Genomic DNA, 23,674 nt, shown 5'->3' with positions numbered 1-23,674 from the left:
ATAAATCTAAACCGTTTATTAAAAACAACCGCTTTACGAGGTGACCCGATCACATCTCATTAAAAAAAGATGGGTGGCAACTCCCATATTCGTTTTTGTTTTCAAAATTAAAGTCAAATCTTTTACAAAAAAATGGTTTCGACACGTATTCTTAGTGACAAACTGATACCAGGAAAAGCATCTGGTAAAGGGCTCAATACTGCAACAATATGAGGCAGCTGCCTATGTCCACAGCAGAAGGCTTTGTCGTCCAATAAAGCTTGCGATACAATATAGCTAGTACTACCCAACCCCAACTATACGAACGGACGTTTTGCAAGTTAGTTAACAGTGGCTAGTACAGCAAGTACACCTTGTTGTTGTTTGTGTCCGGTATGGGTACACCTACAATAATGTGCATAATGTATGTTCGAGTGGCGCACATCACCTCTCGCTCGGTGGAAGTACTCGGTAAATGCTCAAAATTGGCTTTCAGCCATGAAAATCTCAAACCCGTAAATTTCAACTTAACGTCACCGAATGAGACTCCCAATAAGTTATAGCAAAGGGCGACGAGTTCAGAGATCGTACTTACGTCCGTAACCGCACTCCAGTCGATTGGTAACCCAAGTTGCAGTGCAACATTCTCTAAAGTGATGTTGCACTCTCCACATGGCAAATGAAATGTGCAACTCTCAAGTCGTCATCGCTAGACTAAAGCGGATATTAAGTCGTATCGCAAATCAAACATCCGTATCAATGTCGTTGATCTGAATCCGGCTGACTTCAAGTATGGCATAAGGCGATCATCCGATAGATAGTCTACATTATTCACATGACCCCTCAAAGCGTAGTACGAGCTCTGACATTATTAAATTACCAAAATAGTTAATATAACCTTGTTATTTACGTAAATGACATGAAACTTTTTATAAGATAACAAATAACAATTTTATTACCCTTACATTAACCATTCTTGATATGTGATTATCATTATTAATCAAAGAACCTATTTTAATATCTGCAACTTAAAAAAATTGAGTTCAATTAGTTTGTTGAAAAACACATTTCAGTAGGTAAATAATTTCTATTTGGGCTTTTTTATCTCAATAATAGGAGAAGCAATATTAAAATACAAAAATGGGATATCCTAACAATTTGTTCAGGATAACACATTTCAATAATTAATTTATAATATTGTTATGGTGTCCCATTTTTGTATTTAGGGTAGAAGGGAGGTGGGATGGGAGGCGAGCAAAAGTTATGGGGGAAAGAATGAAGGAGTAAAAGTTTTGAGAAGAAAGTGAAGAGGTTTAGGAGTTTGGGGTAATAATATAAATTATTATAGTTTGATATTCTGTTTATTTGATTATTCGAGTTATTTGAATTTAAAAACCAAATCTGATTCGAACTCGAAATTTAAAAAAAAATTCAAGTGGACTCAAATAACTCGATTCGTTTAACCTTGAAATTTGAAATTCTTTTCAATTTTTTCGAGTTGAATCGAGTTTTGTTCACCCCTATATGAGATAGGCACCAGTGGTGTCGCCTATGTGATGAGCATAACCAAACGTAGCCCAAAATCGTACACCACCTATATGACCCTAAACCCATATTTAACATGTACAAATAACCCATTTTGATGCCGCCTACCAATTACCCTCCTTCAATAATATTTTATAATAGACAAGACAACTGACACATGTTAAAAAAGGGTGGTGGTGCCGCCTCTCCATCACCTTGGGTATACTATTTGCATAAATAATTTAGGAGGTATCATATTTTAGATATTTTTATTTTTTTATATTAAATAGGTAAAAAAGTCACATTAATGCCTTTTAAAAAAAAGCATTGATTTAATAATAATGTAAATATATATATTTCATTGATCGAAAAATAAATTGACAAAATTAAACTAATAATAATTAATAAGGTTTTAACAAAAATTGTTTCGGGGGTCAAATAAAATTACTTTTTAAAAATGTATGTTATTTAAATAAATTTAAAAAATTGGGGGGGCAAACACAAAAATATTCTCCCTTTTTTTAATAGGACGCTAAAAGTTGAGGAAAAGTTTATGAAAATTTTAGGGGCCAAACACAGAAATATTCTTTTTTTAATAGGATTCAAAAAGCTAAAGAAAAAAGTGAAAGTTTTGGGGCTATGGTGCATCACTGTGGAAGGAGATTCTCGTAGGATGATCAACAAATTCAAACAGCGGACTGAAGTCAGATCAAGTATGCACTTCCGATGGTAGATCCCTTGCTCAACAATTTATACATTGTAATTTTCATGCAATTAGGAAGTGTAACAAAGCAGTTAATAAATTAGCAAAAGATGGGCTTAGCATGGGAAAAGATCATTTTTTGGTAGAGAAAGTACCTGGATCGATAGCAACAGAGGTTGAAGATGATCGTTGGTGGATTGGCGGGTCTGATTAGCCTCATCTCTTGATGTTCGCACAGCAACCACACATTTTTCTTCTTTGTTCTTTGCTGTTTTTCTGATAGGAGTTAACCTTTTGATTTTTGGATAAGTATGAGTGATTTTCTCCCTTCTCTTGCTGGTTTTATTCTCCTTTTTAATGTTCTGATGTAGATGTGATTTGTCCATGGTGAAGCCAAGCTCTCAGGCGGCCCTGACGGCTGACACGGAAGTAATCATTCGGTCATAAATTCGTATTTTTAATATTGAAAAAAAATTAAAACACAAGTTTTTTTTCAATTAAATTTTTTTTAAACTAATGCAGCTAACTGTCAGATGGCATTAGCTCAATAAAAGGGACCATTCGGTCACGAGTTCATGTTTTTAATACAAGAATAAAAATTTAAACATGAGATTTTATTTTCAGTTAAAAAATTCTTTTTAAAATGTCTTTAGATGTTGCTTGACACATCGAAAGTACCAAATAAAAAATATTTTTTATTTTTTCCTGCATACTAAAACTCGTATTTACCATACAAAATAAAAATATAAATCGATTAATTGGCTACACTCAAAAAATAATTTTTTATTAGAAATTGTTCAGGCGGTACATATATCTTACTGTGTATTTTATCTATTCTCGTAAATATCATTTCTGTTATCTTATTTTGTACATATTAATTTATTTTACATTATTCATGTAAAAACCCAAAAAGTTCAGTCAACCTAAGACATTTTTAAGAAATTAGTTTCAATATACCAGATAAAAATATTATTATATAAAACAACTTAAAATTTTATAGAGAATTGAAAAAGGTAAAACGAAAATTACTTTAATTCTCTTAATAAGTAGTTCTCAATTGTCATCTATCCAACATGAAAAGCATCAACTTCAGTTAAGGACCTCAAAATCTGCAATTGCATTTTCCTCAGCCCAACAGCGAACTCCAAAGCCTCGTTCATGGCAGCTCGAGCACCGGCCAAGGCGTCCTCAAGGTCTTGATTAACCATGTAATACGAACATATTTGGCCAAGTATACGATCATGCCTTTCTTGAAACCTCACAACTCTTTCTTCAGCATGTTCCAATGCCTGGCTAATGATCCTTAGCTTCTCTATCGAAACTTGCTGCCTGTGCCATTTCTTCAAACTCGGTAGGACGAAAATGAACGAAGTGGAAAAGCCGATAACCGCGAAAATTATCCTAACATAGTCCATCAATAAGCTTCTGTTTATTTGGAGAATGGGAAATGAAAGTCCTGTTTATGTAAAGGGTGGAGATTCCTTGCTTCTTTCCATTAACAAGTTCTTGGTTGCTTTTGTGTTACTCTTCCTCCATGGTTTGCTTCATGAAATGGATTAAATCTCTAAACTTTAACCATCCTATACTGGGAAAATGAAAGGAATAAATATGCTAGCTCACTTCTTTTGCGAGATTTTTGCAGATATTCTACCCCGAGAAGTACTAGTATCCGAGAAATGTTTTCTTGATTTCCTTATTCTTGGCTTTCGTGGTTTCCTGTTTGAAGACCGAATTTTGTCTAAACGCTGACGACGGATCTCAGGATTAGCCCAGCCCTTTCCCCAATCGGAGAAACTGGAATAAGCTCTCGGTTTTCTCAGTGAGTAAAGCATATCTGCTTCTGGGTAAACATGGAAACCTTCATCACTCTCAGACTGAAGAAATTCCAGTCCCCTTTTTGTTGGTTCCGGAAATTTTATCTGAACATGGATCTGCACAAGACAGTGCAGTAAAACAATAAACCGGAGTGGTCAGGCGAAATATTCATATCTAAAAGTCCAGTTGAATGTACGGGTCACATCATGTATTTGAAATGCATGTTTTAATACTTCTTGTTCATGGACTAAAATCGGAGAAGCTAAAGTGGCTAAGTTGTCCTAGTATTTTGAAGGGATAAAACCTTAGGTTAATATTTTTCATTCATGGACTAAAATCGGAGAAGCTGGTTGTTAAGTGCATACCTTATCATCCCCCTCTCTGATATATCCTTTAGCTTCCATGATTCGAGCAAGACCTTTCCACCATAGCAGATCAGTGGTTATGAATTTTTGAGACTGCATATGGCCATCATATGACCATCATCAAATAGCATTCGAGAACTCCAGTAGCATGTATACATATGTTAAACCAGTTAGATTCATGAAAGAGAGATCAATCACCTGCTCCCTTATTTTATTAACAAAAGCTCTAAGGTTTGGCTTCACTAGGAATTTTTGCCGTTCAGTATCACTACACAGAGAATCATCATATGAGTAGTCCATGAAACCGCTCTCTGCCTGCAATTCAATACGAGATCATGAACAGAAGATTTCAGAACATAAATATGTTTCACCCTAAAGTGTATAATTTGTTCATTTGTTTCATGAGGTCTTCCAAGAATTTAATAAAATGTAAAACATTAAATAAAAATGAAAACAATCACGCTTACGTAACGAGCAGCAATCATTTGCATCAAAATGTTTGCCTCCTCTTTCAAATCCAGCATCTTAGGAGGTCCATCAACACAAATGTCGCACCTGAGTAAAAAGAATTCCACTTAATGAGTTGGAATAAAGGGGGGAAAGAAAAGAACAAATAAATTCCTAAATCTCAATGAGATCTTATTCTTCTCAAGGGTAGAAAAGCAAGATTATAGAAAGAGACTCAAAAACATCATTTGATTAAACAACCTTATCATTTGGCACAAAAGACGGTTCTCCTTGATCAAACTTAAAGGATTACACACATATTTATAAGCTTATGTTTTATAGGTCTGCCTAGATTGATTGATTTTCCTTTCAAACATATAGTAAGTATTCATACTACAAGAATTATAATACAAAATTCCCAAAAAAACATTACATATACTACCATACAAAACCTTAAAGTAAGCTACATACAAGAGGCACTTCTTATCACCGAAATCCTCCCCAAAGTACTCAACAAGGATTTTGGCTCGACAGCAAGAAGTATTCATTCCATATCTGCAAGTGAATAAGAAGTTGTGATAGAACATCGAGGAAGAGAGGGAGCAAAACAATAACATTTTTTCCACGTAAACCTGAAGAAATCTGATAACATTTTATAAGCTCGTTTTGCCTGATCTTCGCTTCTTTTACTAGGCAGAAGTGTTGGCATTCTTGATAAGTTCACATATAAAACTGCTAGCAGAAAGAGGATAGGTCAAGTTCACATTATAAATGCATCCAAAATAAAGTGTAAAACAGCTGATCAAATGCAAACTTCAGGTAAATGTATTACTTCTCAATTAGAAAATACAGTAGGCCTGTTTTAGCTTTAACAATGACCATGACTTATATTCTAAAATAGCAAATAGGCTTACTGCAATCTGCTAATTTTCCATCCCTTCCGGCTCGACCAGCTTCTTGATAATATGCTTCCAAACTCTGCAATACGGATCAAGCTTTAAGAAGCTCAAGTGACCAAGAAACAGATAACTATATCCCGCCAATTATGAGACTTAAACCTGAAAAATTAATAGGCATACAAGTTGCAAGGGGAAAAAAAAACAGAACCGGTAATGTGCCCACACAGCAAGATCTATCATCTAATGATGCAAGTCAAAAACTGCACAAATACACATAAGCCAGACCTGTGGCCAACCATAATGTATGATTCTTCGGACATTTAATTTGTCAATCCCCATTCCAAAAGCCATTGTGGCAACAACAACCTGCATAAATAACTCTCCTGTTAGATGGCAGGATTAGATCATAAACAGTAGTTCATCTATACAATATCATTTTATCCCATAAACAAAAAAAAATGAAAAAGGATACTTAGGGTCTAAACAGAGAAGAAGATTGCAGAGCAAACAAAAGCAGATTCAGCATTAGCCATGTAAGTAGGAGTCTATATGGAGAGAAGGAAGCTAATCATTGGATAATCAATTATATCTAGGCTATGATCTAAAGGCAATAAATGGTTCTGGCTTTTCAGAACCAGAAAAGTAACCGACTGAATTTTTTAAAGAAATCTAATCTTGGGGGAAAAAACAAAGTAATTTCTGAAAGACCTTACATACAGAATACTATAAAAATACAGACTTTTACAGAACCAATTCATCAACTAGGTGAATCATGACAAATCATACCTGCAGGGAGTCTTCATGAAATTCCTTGTGAACCTGCCTTAAATGTGATTTTGGCAACTGAGAAGAAAAGGGGGGAATTCATAAATAGCTGCTTATCAGGCACATAAAAACTCTTTATCATCAGCATGTAGAACCTAGCATGCAAGCTTTTACCATTGAGAACACTAGACAAATAACCAGAACAATATGCCAGGATGGAGGTCTAATGGAAAGAACATCAGGACGGTTCCTTGGCAAGAACAGTGAGAATAAAAAGAAAGAAAAAACAGTATTTATAATAGAGAAGCATTGACAGACTAACAAGTACCAAGCTGGCAACCACTGTTCAAAAGTGCATAAACAATTAGAGCTTAACGATTGCAAGAAAACAATGTGTGATTTGCTAAGAATGCAGACGAACAAAAGACATCATCAAACCACAGCTCAAAAGATCAAAGAATAGGTGCTTAATAATTAAAAGGAGATGATATGCATCAATGTAGAGCCAGAGTAAATTTTCCTTAAATAGTTACCGCTGCATTATAAGCGGCAGCCTTTACTCCAAATTTGCAGAGATACTTCGCAATGCTCAGTGTTTCCTTTCTTGTGGGAACATATATGATGGTCGGTCCTTGTTCCAATGGCTCTTGCAGAAGCCTCAGTCTTTCTTCTGGTTTATTTGGTGGATCTATTTTCTCTATTGACCCATGTGAATTCCATTCTTCGCAATGAACTTGTCCAGAAAATTCACCATAGGCAACTGAAAAATAAAAGCAATCAAAATATAGTAGAAATACAGTGATGCTGGAATCTTTTCATGTCTATAGCATAAGGCAAATAATAGCATGCATAGAAGCTCAAATTAAAGTATCAGTAGATGATACCATCCCAATCTTCCGCACTCTGAAAGACATCAACCTCATTTTCTAAATACTCAACTGACATTTGCCTTCCCCTTGAAGGAATTGAACCATTTTCCTTTTCTGAACTCTCATCATCACTTTCTTCGATGTCACTGTTTTGAATGTCATTAAACCCACTTCCAGAAAATTTATCTGAATCAGATGGACAATGAGATTCATGAGAAACTAGAGGTTGTTTCATTCCATCATCCTTTTTCTTTCTGGCATAAACATCTATAAGTTGACAGAAATCTGTGCCATATGAAGACACTGATTTTCTACTGTGTTTCACCTGTAGAGAGCAGAAACCAAATTCTGAGGTTCCACTAAAACACAGGATTTCATTATAAGGGATACATAAGAGAAGTTCAATATGTAGATTAAAAAGAAAAATAAAACAAAATAAGAACAACTCAAGACCATTTAATTTTCTTGATAGTTGATACATGAAAAAGAAAACACTCCAAGTGAAGTGTAAATTGAAAGAAGGAAGCCAAAGAAGAAATACCAAATATGATTGAAACCAGCCAAAACAAGTAAAAACTCACTGAGAATCGCAAATTTGGACGGAAGAATGAAGTGACCACAGTCTTTGTCTCCTTTGACATGCACAAAGAATCAAGAATGTCTTGCCGAACCTGAACTGTTGCAGTAGCAGTCAATGCCATAATTGGAATGTCATACTTCAAGAATTTTAAATTTCTGGCACTGAAATTCTCTCGCAAAACAGACAACCGCCTGACAGTGGAAAATATACATACAACTTACAAAGACATAATAAAATGAAATTACAAATTATAAAAAGATGTGCGGCATTAAAAATGAGATATTGCCAAATAAATACAAAGGTAATGAAGAAAAGTAAAATCAAACATCAACATGTTACAAAAACTTAAAACATCTCTCTCTGTGTAAAACACAGCTACTTTAGCCATGATTAGTCATTTGGCTGTCCTTTAAATGCGTTTAAGATATGGCTTAGTAAAACCTATGTTTTACCCTAAGTCACATAATCTCCAAATAAATTACTGATTGAGTCAAGAAGAAACCAAAACAGGCATCCAATACATAAGGAACACATACCGATAGTCAGGCCGAAAATCATGGCCCCACTTAGATATACAATGGGCTTCATCAATTGCAAACAATGTGATTCCACGACTTTCTGCTAGCCTCTGAAGAGGTTTTATCAGTCTGCGCGGAAGTACTTGTACTTTCTCAATAACAAGAAAAAGAAAAGAGAGAATAAACATGTTCTTTGAGAAAAAAACAAGAGGCACTATATGCTCCTACCTCAGAATTGTTTCTGGACAAACATATATAATACTATACATTCCTCTCATTGCTTTCTGCTCCACACTGCTGTCTGGTTGTCCAGATCCAAGAAAACAAGCAGAGACCCCATGTTCTGATAATTTTAAGCATTGATCGTGCATCAAGCTTATCAAAGGAGAAACCACAACTACAACCTTTCCTGTTAATAATGCCGGAATCTGGAAACAGAGAGACTTTCCTGCAGAAGGTAAACAATTAGTACTCCAAGTTATGAGATAGCAAAATGAACAGCGTAAAAACAAGACAAGCAAAAGATTATAAGATTAACCAGATCCTGTTGCAGCAAGAACAAGACAGTCTTCATGAGCAAGCAAAGCAGCCAAGGCTTCCTTCTGGAAACTCTTCAAGGATGAATAACCAAAATGCTTTCTTAATAAACCATTAACCTTCAACTCCCAATTTGTTCCAATATTCAGCTCCTCAGAACAGCAAACTTGGGAAGGTTCTGCCACGTTTTCAAACTGATTATCTATAAGCAGATTTGGTTCCTTGTGTTCTTCCACAGGACTAGGCAACACCTTGGATCCAGACATGACCCCATCAGATACATCATTACCTCTGCTTCGCTTAGGTTTACTTGTGGGTTGAAAATGTTCCCATATCCTAGACTGCCGGATTTCACCGTTAGATTGCGAAGATGTCATAACCCTCTTACCAAGATTCTTTACATCCCTTGAAGAACATTGAAAACTAGTTGTTCCACTGAGAGGATTCCTACCACAACCATTCAAAACATACTCAACCGCATCATCAACTGACGGTCCTACAGCTTTTACAGCTTCTATGGCATTAGAATGCTCAAATCCCATTTCAATAAGTTTTTTAATAACTTGATCAGACGACACGTCGTTTCCTCCCATTTCATAAGAACTGTCAACCAAGGATTAAACACAAGTCATCCTTCGGTCAAACATATTTCAAACAAATACATATAAAGCAAAAGCTAGTTGACTCAGCTGAGTTTGCATCCTTTCTCTTTCCTTTTGTAAAGTTTCTAATAAACTTAATATTATCTGTAATCCATTCAAAAATGAAATGTCACTAGAAACCCATGCCTTTCCCCTGAGCAGGCAGAAGTGATTCAAAGAGACAAACACTATAACTTTTTGAAAAGGAAACAAATGAGAATGCATCCGATATGATTACGCGAGCTTCATCTCAGTACACAAAATCAAACATGAAAGCTTTGGGATTCAAAAGTTAAAGAAAACGGAATTCAATGAAAAATTTAAAATCATAGGCAGAAAAGTGCAGAATTCTGACCTAACTCAGCGGCGCTTAAGATCCGATAAATTTTGGGTTTCAAAAAGAGACGTTCTTTTCCTTTTTTTTTTTTCAATTGAATGGCTGAATTGAAATTTTTATTTGCCCGCAAAGATATATACTTCTAAATTCTATAAAGAAAATCAACAAAATCAACGCGCCAAAATTGAATCTTAGGGCTCCAATGAAAAGTACGAAGTTATAAGACTAAAACGTCGTCGTTGAGTAGAATCTGGTTTAGGCCTATTTCTAGCGTCGATTTGCAAATCCTATCAAACTTGCATATGCGTGGGAAGCATATATTCAAAATATAAATGTATGTTTAAAAATAATATATAATAAATAATTAAATCTATGATTAAAAATTAATTAATTATAACAATATATGAAATATGTAATTAAATCTAAGATTAAAAATTAATTAATTATAACAATATATGAAATATGTATGATATTAAAATAAAATAATTAAAATAAATTAGGAGTAAAAGCGAAATTTAAATATATAAATACATCATATCAACAATATTAAATACACTATATAGTTATTTATTATGGTTTTATCTTCAATTATGAGTTAGTATAAAGTTAACTTGTAACACCAACTCAATGAAAACCATTATTAATATATATATACACTTGATGGAGATAATAAATTGTGTATATTAAAATAAAAATATATAAAATATATTAAAATGAAACTTTAGTTGAGTGATAAATTTAAAATTTTGAAAATCTAATTGGTGTGGGTTCAAATCCTACAATATGATAATTTAATTAATTTTTGTTAAAATAAAAAGACTAAATACCCTTGAATAATAACACCAACTCAGTCAAAGGCTTAATAAATAGTATAGATTTTTTGAACAAATAATAAATAGTATAAATATATACAACTAATGGGGATAATAAACTATGCATATTAAAATAGAAATGTATAAAATACATTAAAATAAAGCTTTGGTTGAGTAATAAATTTAAAATTTTATTAATCTAATTAGCGTAGATTCAAATCTCACCATATGCATATTTTTATTGATTTTGTTAAAATAAAAGATTAAAATACCCTTAAATGGTTTAACTTATTTTAATTATGAAAAGTTATTTCTATAATTTCTCTAATTGAGTGTGATACCAACTCGGTAAAATATACAATAAATAGTATAAAATTTGACAAAAATTACTATGATTAGATTACTTTCGAGGTACTTTATTTTCAACTCACTTCCTTGAACCATGCAACTCGTATAGCTCATTTACAATTGGTTAAATTGGTTGAAACTAAGTGTCTTCTGCTTAAAAGTATCTACCACAAGGATCATAAACCAATGGGTACAGGACTACTTCCAAAGCCATCGATAGGTCTTTCCAAGTCTCATACCATATCAGATCCATCGAAACGACCGGGTCGTTATTTGACCCAGGGTGAAGCCCAACATAGACGTGAGCAAGTTTTATGCTTTGAAAAGGGCATAAGTGTACTCGTCCTCAAATGTTTCTTCTTGACGATGATTGCCCAAACAGTGCGGAAGAACCACCACCGTCTACTACGTCATCACCGATTTCCGATCAGATTCTAGCAAAAATGGTTGATTCGGGGGAACATTTGACTACTGGAGCTACAATAGATAAAGTTTATACTCTGGGTTTGCCAACCGACCAAACAATCATCTCCTATGATGCACCATCGAGATACCCTTCGTCGACAACATTGCGTTTTCACGGGGACAATTACGGGTCCTTCAGTTCAAGTATTGCTTGATGGCGAAAGTACTCATAATTTTATTCAAAGTCGGGTTGCTCATCACTTGGGTTTGACAATTGATCAATCCACTAGTTTTCCGGTTTTGGTGGGAAGTGGCGACCATATTCAAAGTGAAGGTATGGTGCACAATGTGTCTTTAATAATCCAAGGCGCTACATTTGCCACTGATTTTTATGTTCTTCCTCTATATGGGCCTGAAATGGTTTTGGGAGTTGCTTGGCTAGCTAAGTTGGGGCTAGTAATAACAAATTATGCAGCTTCGACTTTCCAATTTGTTCAGGGACCCGCTACAATTTGTTGGGCAAGACTTAGTGCTGACAGTCCCCAACAAATTCAACTCAATTCTCTTAGGTGATGTTGTGCAATTAAGACAATGGCTGAATTTTTTAATTTGGCCGTGCATTTTGAATCATCCACAAACAATGCCAAAATGCTGCTTTGTTTTCGCCATTACTCCATGAATTCTGTGGTGTGTTTACAAAGGTTACGAGTTTACCATCACCTAGATCAACAGATCATGTCATTCATTTGCCTTTTGACGCCACACCAATCAATGTCCGTCCTTATCGATACTTGCATTATCAAAAGCAAGAAATTGAACAAGTTGCAACAATGCTTAATGACGGAATCGTACATCCTAGCACTAGTCCGTGTTCTTCACTAATGTTATTAGTGAAAAAGAAAGACAGTGCTTGGAGGTTTTGTGTGGATTATTGGGCGTTACATTCCATCACTATTCGGGACCGATTTCTCATTCTATTAAAGAAGAACGAAACATATCAAACATGGCAAAGTCAATTCTATTGGAAATGGAGTTTGTAAAGAAATTAATAAGCTTGTTTGAAGCTTTGTATGGAGATCTTGGAATGGTGTTAGGAAGCTAGCACTTGTGAATTGAAACTTGAAAGAAATATTGTCAACCAATGGATCATGGAAGCTTAGGGCTGAGGAGACTCCATGAGCATAATAAGTCCTTTCTACTTAAATCGAGTTCAATCTAGCTGAGTTAAATTTTGCTATTTTCAAAATCTAATGCGGCAAACATATTATCATATATGTAATATTATATCTACTTGTTATTTCCACATGTTATTCACCAAAAATCTAGTTAATGCATTAATGACTATTGTTTGTGTCAAGATTAAAATTTTAAAATTGAAGTATATGGAGTTAGACTAATCCAATTGGAACATATTGACCAAATTTACAATAGTGTGCATAATACAATATTAGTAATTGAATTTAACCAAGCTGGTTTAACTATTGTTTGGGTCAAAACTAAAATTTCAAATTTGAAAAGTATAAGGACTAATAGCATAATTTAACCTATATAGAATGCTCTGCCACTGTTATATCTCCCTATGTTAAATTAGGGATAAATATCAAATTTATAAATGAACTTTGCTCCAATGTGTAATTTGATACATGAACTTTGATTTGACGTAATTATACACGAAATTTGAATTGTGATTCACATGTATATGTGAAACTTTGATTTTAATTCAACTGTGCACATTTAAAAAGTGAATACATACATTTATTTTTATACGGGATTAATATAATCATTTATGTATGCAATATATCAATGTAAAATAGTGCTAATTTGATAATGTTATCAATAAATTGTGAAAATTGAATCAAGATAAAATTTAATGGACAAAATCATACAAAATCAAAAATCATTCATAACATTGCACATTAGGTCAAAGTTCATATATAATTTTGATATTTATCATTTTAAATTATAATTAATATTAATATGGCCACATTTCTATCTTTTCATACTTTTATAATATCTTTAAATAAAATAATTATAAATTATAAATCCAAGGGTTGAACATATGTTTAATAGTATTAAAATACAGCCTCATTATCACTCAACTCATATTAATTGTTGAATGAGTTGGTTTCAACATCATAAAAACAAAATGTCTTTATTTCGTATTCTTAACTTAGCGTATTTATGTATAAAATTCGTTTTACTTACAATTTAGTTTGTTTTATATTTTAATATTGTACACATTTTATGTGTTATTATTAATTGATTTCAAACCATACGTTTTATTATTTATTATATGTTATTTTAAACACGCTTTTATGCTTTAAATTCATGACTTTCACGTACATACATGATAAAATTTTAGTTTTATTTAAATCATAGGGGAAAAGATAACATTTTCTCCTAATGGATGGCATCAAAATATAGTAAATTTGAAAATTTCTGCCATGTTTCAATTTCATTTAGATAAAAATGGTTTAATCAATAATACAATTAGCTACAAAGACAAACAGACCAGATAAAGCCTGAAGGGCGAAAAAGTAAAATTGGTCCAATTTTAAAAAGAAATTCCGTTGCCGGGACTTGAACCCGGGTCTCTCGGGTGAGAGTAGAGTATCCTAACCACCTAGACTACAATGGATTTTGAGATAGGTATAGCAGGTATAGCAACTTCTTATTGATCTTCTTGCTTCTTCTAAGCAAATCCTTTAATTGCCCCATGCTTGAAAGCCTCCATGTTGAACATTCACGACTGCTTACACATCCTAAAGTTTCAGGTTCATCATTCAGTGCACCAAATCTTGTTTCCTTTGAATATGATGAAGAAAAAAAGTGCCATTGAATGCTACTACCTTAAACACTTCAGAGTTGTTCATGGATTGTGTCAGGTTCGAGTCGGATCCTAACAAAATTCTAAATCCGGGTTTAATCTAAAAATGGACTTAAAATTTTACCCAAGTTAGACCTGAATAAAATTGTTAAAATTCGAGCCTGGCTTGGCCCGTCTATATTAATTTTTTTATTTTATTCTTTTTTTATATAAAAAAAATTAAAATATAATTCATCAAAAACACTAAAAGTATTAAATAAACGTTTCCCAACAAATTAAAAATAAATTATAAAAAATCTTTATACTTAAATAACATTAAGATAAGTGTAATTTAATAAAAAATGACTTTACAATAGTAGCAAAATTAATAATAAAATAAGAGTTATATAATATCCAAATAATAATAACATAATAGTGACATGACAGCAAAATAATAGAAATTTTTCTTTTTTCTTTTTGCAAATTCGAGCTGAGCAAAAAAAATAAATTTACTCAAGGTCCGACTCATTTTTTAAATGAATCTTATTTTTTTGCCCAAACCTATTTTTTTGAACCTATATTTTTATTTAAATCCTCCCAATTTTGAAACAAGTGACTTAGCTCAACAATCTAATTATCTTATTTGATGACTTTGAGGTTTCATATGGCCCTTTTTCCAAAGGTAAAACATAATTGATATTATTCATTTCCTGATTTCGAGGTGCTTAAAGTTTTTTTTTTGTTAATTCGATTACTCTTTAATCACTCAAATTAATCCCTGGATGTTTCCTATGTGTACCAGTCTTCGACACTTGATCTAGTTCGTTGAGAAAATTAAATGAATGGTACAAAACTTGGCTTATCAGGTCATAGAAAATCGGCCTGGAGCAAAATTAGTTCTACTCTAATTCTTCTTTGCCATTAACTGTATATGCCAATTATTATAAGGACGATAGAGTCATGCTTTTAGACCCGTCCAGGGCGGCCTCATCTGGCTTAGCTCGAAGGCTCGTTCAAAAAGTAGGAGAATTTGAATAAAAATATAGGTATAAAAATTGACTTGGACAAAAAAAAATCCGTTTAGAAAATGGATCGAGTTTTGGGTAAGTTTTTTTTTAGCTGGATTTGGCCCAAATTTACAAAAAAATTATTGTTTTCTCATTGTTTTGTTGCTATTTCATTATTATATTGCTACTATTTTATTATTATTGTTTGGATATTGTATAATTCTTATTTTGTTGTTAATTTTGCTACTATTTTAGGGACATCTGCTAGTTAAGTTGCATCTATGTTAGTTTTATTTAAGTATAAAGATTTTTTTAAAATTTATTTTCAATTTGTTGGTAAACATTTATTTTAATATTTTTAGTGTTTATGATGTATTATATTTTTAAAAAAATTATATAAAAATAATATAAAAATGTTAATAGGGCCAAGCCAGACTCGAGGCTATCAAATGAGCCTAAAATTTTATCAAGACTTAACCCGAATCCAGCCCGGCTCATTAACAAGTCTAATACTTTTATATGTCTAAAATTTATAATTAGAAAGGCTGAAAAAATTATTATTTCACAGCATACATATTTTTTAAAAGTATTTATATTTATTTCCTACATTAATATAATTGATTTTTATTAATTAAAATATTCAAATGTGTAATTTAAACCATTAAAAACTCTATATAGTTTTATTTATTAATGTATTTTATTTGTTATTTTTTATAAAAGATTTTATTCATTATTCTTAACTGCTGTATAATTTAAATGAATAAAAACTTATTATTTTTATAAATTTCTCTTTCTTTTAAGGCTTAAAATTTCTTAAAACGCCAGCGATAAACCTTCATCCTTAGAACCTAATTTCGCTTTGGCTTTATTGCTTAAAAGGAGATCATGGAGCTTCCCAACTCAAAGATGGTCAGTTATCATGTTATAAGAAACTCATCTTTTATTTTTATTTTTTTCTATTTTTTAGGATGATAAATTAATAATATGAACTGTGTTTTGGTTTTCGTCGAAGATGAAAGATTATAATTCTTTGGTTTATTTGCATGAATGTCTTTTTGCTTAACTTTGTGTTTGTTTGATTTGAAAAAAAAAAAAGGTGAAACATGATGGGAATAATGGGAGGGATCGAATAAGTGAATTACCTGATGATGCTCTTATGGGCATCTTGTCGTTTCTCCCACCCGAAGAAGCCGTACTGAAAACCAGTTTTCTTTCTCATCGATGGAAACAGCTTTGGGAATCATTGCCTGTTTCCGGTTTTAACTTCCATGTTCCATTGCCAGTATGTTGTCGTGGCGGCCATGTCAAAAATTTGAAGGATCTTCGTGATGGGAAGTATATGACGGTTGAGGATATGAAAAGAGAATGCTCTAAGTTTGTAGAATGGGTCAATAATGTTATGATTTCACACCAAGGTTCAACCATTGATGAGCTGAGAGTTCGTTTTTACTTGGACAAAGATTCACAGCGTTATATTGATAAATGGATTGAGATTGCCATGAGAAAGCAGGTGAAAAAGCTGGAATTGGATTTCCCATCATTACTGCATCGTCCTTCGAATGCTTATTACCCTTTTCCAAAAGAATGTTTTCCGGGAATTGAATTCCTTACTAGTCTTTGTTTGGTGAATGTGGGTGTAAGTGATGAGGCTATGGAGTTTGTTCTTTCAAATTGTCCCATGCTTGAAACCCTCCATCTTAAAAACTCGCCACTGCTTATACATCCTAAAGTTTCATGTTCATCACTGAGGTTGAAACACTTAAACATATCTCACTCTGAATCTATTCAAACCATAGAGATTTCTGCACCAAATCTTGTTTCCTTTGAATATCACAAACTACGGAAAGTACCATTTCATATATGGTATGCGCCCAAACTCACTGAGTTAGATTACTCTAATTGGCTCGACTTCAACATTGCATACCTCGTTTCTCAGCTATATAATTATCTTCCTCAGTTAGTGACTCTAAGGTTAAGTTTATTTCTGGTAAGCCAAATTGATATATTTTCTCAATTTATAAAATGGACCTAAAGTTGTTTGCTAATTCGATTACTCATTGATCTCTCTTAGATGGATTTACCAAGGTTTCCCAAATTTACCAGTCTTCGTAACTTGACCTGTATTACAGCCAGTATTGACAATCGTCTCCTTCTTTTAAAATCTCTGATAGAGGCATCACCTTTATTGCACAAGTTTAAACTACTGGTTAGTTCTTTCTGCTTTTTTGCTATTGTTCTGCATTTTGCAGATAACATGCTATAGATGTTATTTGGATTTAGAGAATTCTTGAAGGGTTATATTATCGTACTCATGTGCAGATATTGGATGTTATGCTAATATAAGGGGATTTTTTATATGAACAAATATATACGCGAGTGTTTCTAGGTAGACCCCATGCAGGTCGTATCTTAACACATGTTTCTTGAGTAGGGGTTTGTCTACATGTGATACGAACCCATGCAGGTAAACTATATATCAGCGAGCTATACATGCTGGTCGGATTGTGGATTGGTATGAGAACCGGCAGGTTGGTCTGAATCAGACCTACCACGACCACTGCCACCACTATGGCCACTTCCCCTTGTTCTGACCATAACGACTTACTAAACCTAGACTAACTAGAATGCTAATTTGGGGAATTTTAGAATTTTTACCTTTGAATCTTAATTTCTCTTCTCGATGACACCTCTTTCACAAAGAATTTGAAATTCAAATGGTTGAATGGTTTTAGGGCTACATAGGGGTCAGTTTAAAGGAACCTAAAACCTAACGGTTCATTTCCTAGGCAATCTAATTATTATAGTTATACCCTTCTATTGTGTGGCAAGGCATAATTGGCAAATTTTATACAAGAAGTGTGCCTAACAAGCTTCATTCCGAAGTCCCCATGTCACGCACATATCAGGTCTCAGAAGAGTCACTTTGTAACTCTTCTTCGACCAGATGAGTGATAAATTGTTTTGGTATTCACCTCTACCCGATTCTCAGGCCGATCTGATTCCCATACCAACCCAAAACCATGTATAGCTCGTTGATATATAGTTCGTCTGCATGGGTTCACATCACCATGCACGCGAACCCCTACTCAGGATTCACGTGTTGACCCTATAGTAAGATACGTGTTGCCCTACATGGGGATGGGGGTTTACCTAATAAGAATAGCTTCTATGAGGAGGACACACAGAAACACGCAACAAACTTTGTATGTTTTTAATCACTTTGTAAAATGATTGCTGTACACATGGTTGAATGCTGAAACTTTTGAATCAGATTAAAGACCATAAAGAATTCAAGAGTGGAATAGAGGAGGTGGGGAAGGAGGAGGCGCAGCCGAATAAGTACCTAAAGGAGGTGGAAATAGTTGGATTCTTGGGGCAACCAGTGGAAGTTGAATTTGTTACTTACTTGCTTAAAATCGCCATCAAGCTTGAGAAGATAGTAATTCATGGAAAACTGGAAAGAATGACACAAAACTTGGCCCATCAGCTCATGAAAAACCGCCCTGGAGCTGAATTAGTTCTACTCTAATTCTTTTTTGTCAGTATCTATATTTGTAAGGTTCAATTAAATCTTATCTCAGTTAACATGGGCATTGTAGTCAATAAAGGAGGGCGTGGGTTCAAGTGCGCTGAAGCGCATTATTCTCCTATTTATAGGTTGAGGAGGGACTATGGTTAGTTCTAGACATTGTGCAAAAAATAAAAACATATATGATTAGAACTTATAATAATAATCATTCTTTTATATGTTTTTTAAGTTTTTATTTTCAAGTGTTGAAAAAGTTATCATTGATTATGTGCTTGTTTGTTGTTTGTTGTTTGCTGAAACCCAGAACTGTTGTTTCTTCTAGTTTTTCTTATAGGATAGTGCCAAACAAGTCTGCAAGACGAAAGCTTCATTGATTAATACTTTGGAATTATAAATGTTTTACTAACACACCCAATTGGCTTCTACTTGATTAATTATACTTTCAAAAAATAATATTTGTTAATTATTTTTAGGTAAATTACATCCATGATCACTATTGTTTACCTCAAGTTATATTTTATTCACTTATGTTTGAAATGTTGCGTTTTAGCCACTTACATTATCGTGTTGTAATATTTCAGTCACTGAGCCGTTAATTGTCGCTAACGGTATAACGGTAAGTTGATGTAGTACGTTGAATTATCATTTCAAATAAAAATTTTAGGTTAAATTATACAATTGGTCTTCATATTTTTTCGTTTTAAGCTATTTAATTTTTTCTTTTATGTTCATTTAACTTTTTTTTCATTATTTTCCATTCTCTTCGCTTTTCCGTTTATTTTTCTAATTCTTTATTTCTTCTAACATATCAGAAAGTTGAATTGGCAATGAAGAAAGAAGTATGGTATGAGTTTATAGATTTTTCAATTAAAATGCCATAGAACATGTTTTAAAGAAGTAAGAAATTATAAACTGTTTTTGCTAAATGGTTAAATGCTGTATGGTAATACCTGAGATTTGGATCCGACAAATCGGATCAAAGGGTGTTACAATAACATTGATTATTTGCTTATTGTATGCTTGTTTGCTATTTGTTCAAAACCCATGATTGTTCTTCTGGTTTTCCTTATAGGATGCCCTTAAAATATGGATTTGGATAGTGCCATAGAAATTTGTAACACGAAAGCCTCACTGATCAATGTTTGGGATTACAAAAATTTTATTAACACACAAGTAAACACATTCTACTCTATCGAAATGGAGCCAGAGGGCTAGGACTACTTGGGACTTTCAAGTTCCTAAGCTCTTTACAAACATGATCCAACATTCCCAGAAAGTCTCTTACGATCACGAATATCCTTAGCGGATTTGCTTCATCTACTTTGCTCACATCTCCATGGAAATATTCTGTAATTTCTCTAACATGTAAAAGGACTTTATGTTCATCTTCTTCCAGCTCCTTTAGATTCTTCTCTGCATAATCCAGGAAGGAGTTCATCGAACGAACGAAATTCCCGCTTTTTTCGTCTGTTGATAGCTCTTCTCGAACTAGATGTTGCAGTTTGGCCTTGCCATCCGATAGGTTTGAGACAGAACTTGCAAGAACATCGAGGTCAAGTGTTGCTGTCTTCTTGACATGGTAAAGTTCGGTACTTAAACCCGAAACAAGGTCTAGTCCCATTCTTCTGTAATCTTCTTCTTTTTCTTCAGCTGTTCTGGTTTTGTTTCGCTGGTTGATCTTCCCCATAATGCTATCTGAGACTCTTATTCCTTCCGAACGAACAATCTCTTGGACAACAAAATGGAGCAAAGTAGTCTTCCCATCAGTTCCTTTCACATCAGCAAGCTTAAGGAGGGCATCAAGCTTGAACGCTCTAGCGCCTCCTCGGATTGTCCCAACGTTCATTCGATTGCCAGTTTTGAGTACAGCTTCAAGTAACTTTAAGAAGAGTCTGCTTGATCTGAGTTCCTTGCAGGCTTCCTAGTAGAACAAGGACAAATTTACTAATGCTTTTTTTGCCACAATGTATATTATATGAATTACAGCTTGATGCTTACCTCCAGCATTGAAAAAGAGCTTTTAAGATGAATAACCTCGTCATCGAAAGTTTCTCGGTAAAGCATAGCTTCGGCACGTAAAAAGGCAAACGGAACACTTAAAAGCACTTTAACAAACTTCTCAGCAGACCCCAACTCATTGACATCTCCTTTGTAGCCATAAAGCTTAGTCTCTTCTTCCTTGGTGGGTACCATTTTCACTAATGCTTCTAATTGTTGTAAAAACAATCCATTTCCTGCTTTTTCACCAGAAAATAATAATCATGGGAATTTTGTTCTTAATGATAAGCATTTCAGGCAAATAAAAAAGTAACGGAATTTCAGAGGTATACCTTTCATCAATGCATTGCAAGCTTGCTCAGCTGTTACATTCAGTGCTTTTAAGAGAATGGTAATGTTCTGCAATCTCTTGGGCTCAAGTACATGCTTACTTGGAGAAGGGGTTTTGCTTTTTGTTTCATCATTCTTCATTGGATTTTGAATGTTGTATCCGAAAAGTGACTCCATCATTTCCTCATCCAATCTGTTTGACGTTATATTGGTATATCAGAAACGTATAAATTTTGTATACAAAGAAAAGAATAAGAAATAACTTACTCGAATGAGCTTGACCTCAGCTTGTCCCATACCATAGACCTGTCTGGTGCAGCTCTCACTTTGTCCCAATGAAGTGGCTTCAATTTTGGCAATGGAACACCATCTTTGCCTATTGGTGAGTACTGTGGAAGTTGGGGTGGTGGAGGAGGTGGACTTTTCAGAAAGGGAGGTGGACACGGTGGTGGAGGAATGGCACTAGGTGGACTTGGTGAAACAGTAGAAGGTATTCTAGGTGAAAACGAGGTGTCAGCCAAGTTAGCTTCGTTTTGGTTTAGTCCTAATGAAGAATCTGAATTCCTAGAAGGTGTTTCATTGAGCAATGTTGAAGAACTTGAACTTGAAGTTCTCATTGTTGCTCTAGTTGTTGCTGATGAGGCAAAACTTAAAGGAGCAACACGCGCAACCGGAGGGAGAGGAGGCGGTGGCGGTGGTCGTGGCGGTGGGGGCGTGGAATGCTGCGGCGATGGAGATTTCTTTGATACATCCATGGGAATGTCTGATGTATCATTAAGACTACCAGCTGAAGCATTGGAAAGCCTAGCATTTGGTGAATGGGAATCAACAAAGGAATGAAAAGATTCATCATCAGATGAATGACATTCCATGGGAATTATTTTGTCAGAAACTGAGCTTTTCCCACGATCAGAATCATATCTTCCTGATTCTACATCTTCATGGACTGATGTAATTTCCCTTGTTGAACAGTTTTTGCTATGATTTGGTGATGTTTTCAAACAAGCTTGTTGCTGCTCTAAGCTCACTCCCAAGGAATTAAGATAAAAAAGATCAATGCTCGGATCTAAACTCACCTTGTTTGATGAATTTTGTGAACTCAAACACTTAGATTTCCCTCTGATTCTTCCTGTTTTCATTGATTTCCTTTTGTACTTCCTGATTTTGCCACAAAAACAGATTACCCCAAGAACACAAGCTAAAGAAACAGCACCTGCAGACACAAGGACTGGTACCAGAATCCTTTTAACTCTTCCTTCATCTCCATTTTGTTCATGAACTTTGTAAGGTTGAGGCTTGGAACTTGACCAAGGCGGTGGAGAATGGAAATGGGAAACCTTTGGCACTGCTGGCGCTGGTGCTGGAACTGGAACTGAAACCTCAGCTTCAATGTTTGGTAATGGAGAAGGAGATGGTGAGTAACAACATCCATTAACACCCTTTAATGGAGTTCTTGTTTTGGTACTGCTTTTCAGTCCAAGTAAAGCTCTAAACTTTAGCACAATTGAAGCTATTTTTACTTCATTATCATCCTGTCCTGAAACTTTCTCAATCTTGTTCTCATTGCCCCCACTTCCCTCCATGAAATACAATTGTTGTACCCCATCAACTCTGAACCCCTCTGCTGTATACTCCATTAAAGCATCAGCAATCAAAATGTAAGAGCTTTGCAATATGAGTATGATGAAAATCATGTGAAGAATCTGAAAACCAAAACCCATGATTTTTTTCCCCAACTACACCAATCAAAGCTTTTTTTTTTTCAGCTTATAAATGATAAATCTACTTTCTTTTTGTTTCTTCTTCCCCACTAGAAAAAGAAGAAAATTTATTTTGGTACTGTATAAGTCTTTAATGCTACTCCAAGGAACCCCTGATCCTGGCAGTTGCTGGTGTACTGAACCCCTTCTTTATCTTTATTTCTCACCTTCATAAAATCTCCCATTGTCCTGCAAATCACCTTTTAATGTGTAGAGGTCAATTTAACCCTAAACTTCTATTTTATTACTTTTATTCTGATATGTTTTCTATTAGCAGAAAGCTAGCACATAATTTCTGGCTTTTTGCTCTTTATTGCTCATTCATCTCATCATTTTCTTCAAGGTTTTAACTTTTTAAGACCCTTTAATACCTGAATCCATGGTCTTTGCATTTAAACACTGTTGTTCTCCTTTTATAATACTAAAGTCCACTATAAAAAGGTCCTAAACATGAAACCTTAAAAAATATATATATGTAGGGTCCTATTCTGTTGGACTTGGCTAACCCTTGAAAGCATAAGTTTTCCCCCAACCCCCATTATTAAAAGATGAGAGAGAGAGAGAGAGAAAATGGTCCATTCCTTTCTCATGTGGTAATGTTTTAAATTCTTGAATTATGAAATTAAAAGCCATGCAAGTCCAAAGCTAGCTAGGCTTTTCAATGCTGCATTATGAGGGAGCTAAATCTAATAGACTTGTT

At 34.1% G+C, this 23,674-nt stretch overlaps 3 protein-coding genes across 5 annotated transcripts; 1 reads left to right on the top strand and 2 right to left on the bottom strand.

Annotated features, from left to right (window-relative positions):
* Nucleotides 1-59: 59 nt before the first annotated feature.
* LOC105761041 (ATP-dependent DNA helicase Q-like SIM) lies at nucleotides 60-10,079 on the bottom strand. Of its 3 annotated transcripts, XR_008191061.1 has the most exons (18): nucleotides 9,998-10,079; nucleotides 9,003-9,604; nucleotides 8,693-8,912; nucleotides 8,483-8,593; nucleotides 7,948-8,137; nucleotides 7,382-7,691; nucleotides 7,031-7,257; nucleotides 6,519-6,575; nucleotides 6,018-6,098; nucleotides 5,748-5,811; nucleotides 5,466-5,568; nucleotides 5,305-5,388; nucleotides 4,854-4,941; nucleotides 4,585-4,701; nucleotides 4,387-4,479; nucleotides 3,236-4,137; nucleotides 2,362-2,624; nucleotides 60-841 (listed from the first exon to the last, which is right to left on the bottom strand). XR_008191061.1 is itself a non-coding variant. In XM_052624071.1 (15 exons), exons 1-15 carry the CDS (start codon nucleotides 9,592-9,594, stop codon nucleotides 3,823-3,825), a joined length of 2,652 nt encoding a protein of 883 aa, XP_052480031.1. In that variant the 5' UTR covers nucleotides 9,595-9,991; the 3' UTR covers nucleotides 3,211-3,822. The 3 variants fall into 3 exon arrangements, 1 of the variants encoding a protein (XP_052480031.1); XR_008191062.1 differs by lacking the exon at nucleotides 9,998-10,079 and having other exon boundaries at nucleotides 5,466-5,565; nucleotides 9,003-9,991; XM_052624071.1 differs by lacking the exons at nucleotides 60-841; nucleotides 2,362-2,624; nucleotides 9,998-10,079 and having other exon boundaries at nucleotides 3,211-4,137; nucleotides 9,003-9,991.
* Nucleotides 10,080-16,183: 6,104 nt separating this feature from the next.
* Nucleotides 16,184-19,073, top strand: LOC105801622 (F-box/FBD/LRR-repeat protein At5g56420). Its single transcript, XM_012632843.2, has 4 exons — nucleotides 16,184-16,266; nucleotides 16,454-17,344; nucleotides 17,429-17,563; nucleotides 18,629-19,073. Exons 1-4 carry the CDS (start codon nucleotides 16,243-16,245, stop codon nucleotides 18,884-18,886), a joined length of 1,308 nt encoding a protein of 435 aa, XP_012488297.1. The 5' UTR covers nucleotides 16,184-16,242; the 3' UTR covers nucleotides 18,887-19,073.
* A 924-nt stretch (nucleotides 19,074-19,997) lies between these two features.
* LOC105761042 (formin-like protein 11) lies at nucleotides 19,998-23,206 on the bottom strand. Its single transcript, XM_012578703.2, has 4 exons — nucleotides 21,482-23,206; nucleotides 21,217-21,407; nucleotides 20,885-21,120; nucleotides 19,998-20,807 (listed from the first exon to the last, which is right to left on the bottom strand). The coding sequence occupies exons 1-4, from the start codon at nucleotides 22,933-22,935 to the stop codon at nucleotides 20,076-20,078; spliced, it is 2,613 nt and encodes an 870-aa protein (XP_012434157.1). The 5' UTR covers nucleotides 22,936-23,206; the 3' UTR covers nucleotides 19,998-20,075.
* Between the last annotated feature and the right edge of the window lie 468 nt (nucleotides 23,207-23,674).

The sequence above is a fragment of the Gossypium raimondii genome, chromosome 11 (assembly GCF_025698545.1).
Source record: "Gossypium raimondii isolate GPD5lz chromosome 11, ASM2569854v1, whole genome shotgun sequence".
NCBI classification, from domain to species: domain Eukaryota; kingdom Viridiplantae; phylum Streptophyta; class Magnoliopsida; order Malvales; family Malvaceae; genus Gossypium; species Gossypium raimondii.
Note: the sequence above shows the minus strand (reverse complement) of the source record. Positions and strands in the feature narration are given on the sequence as shown.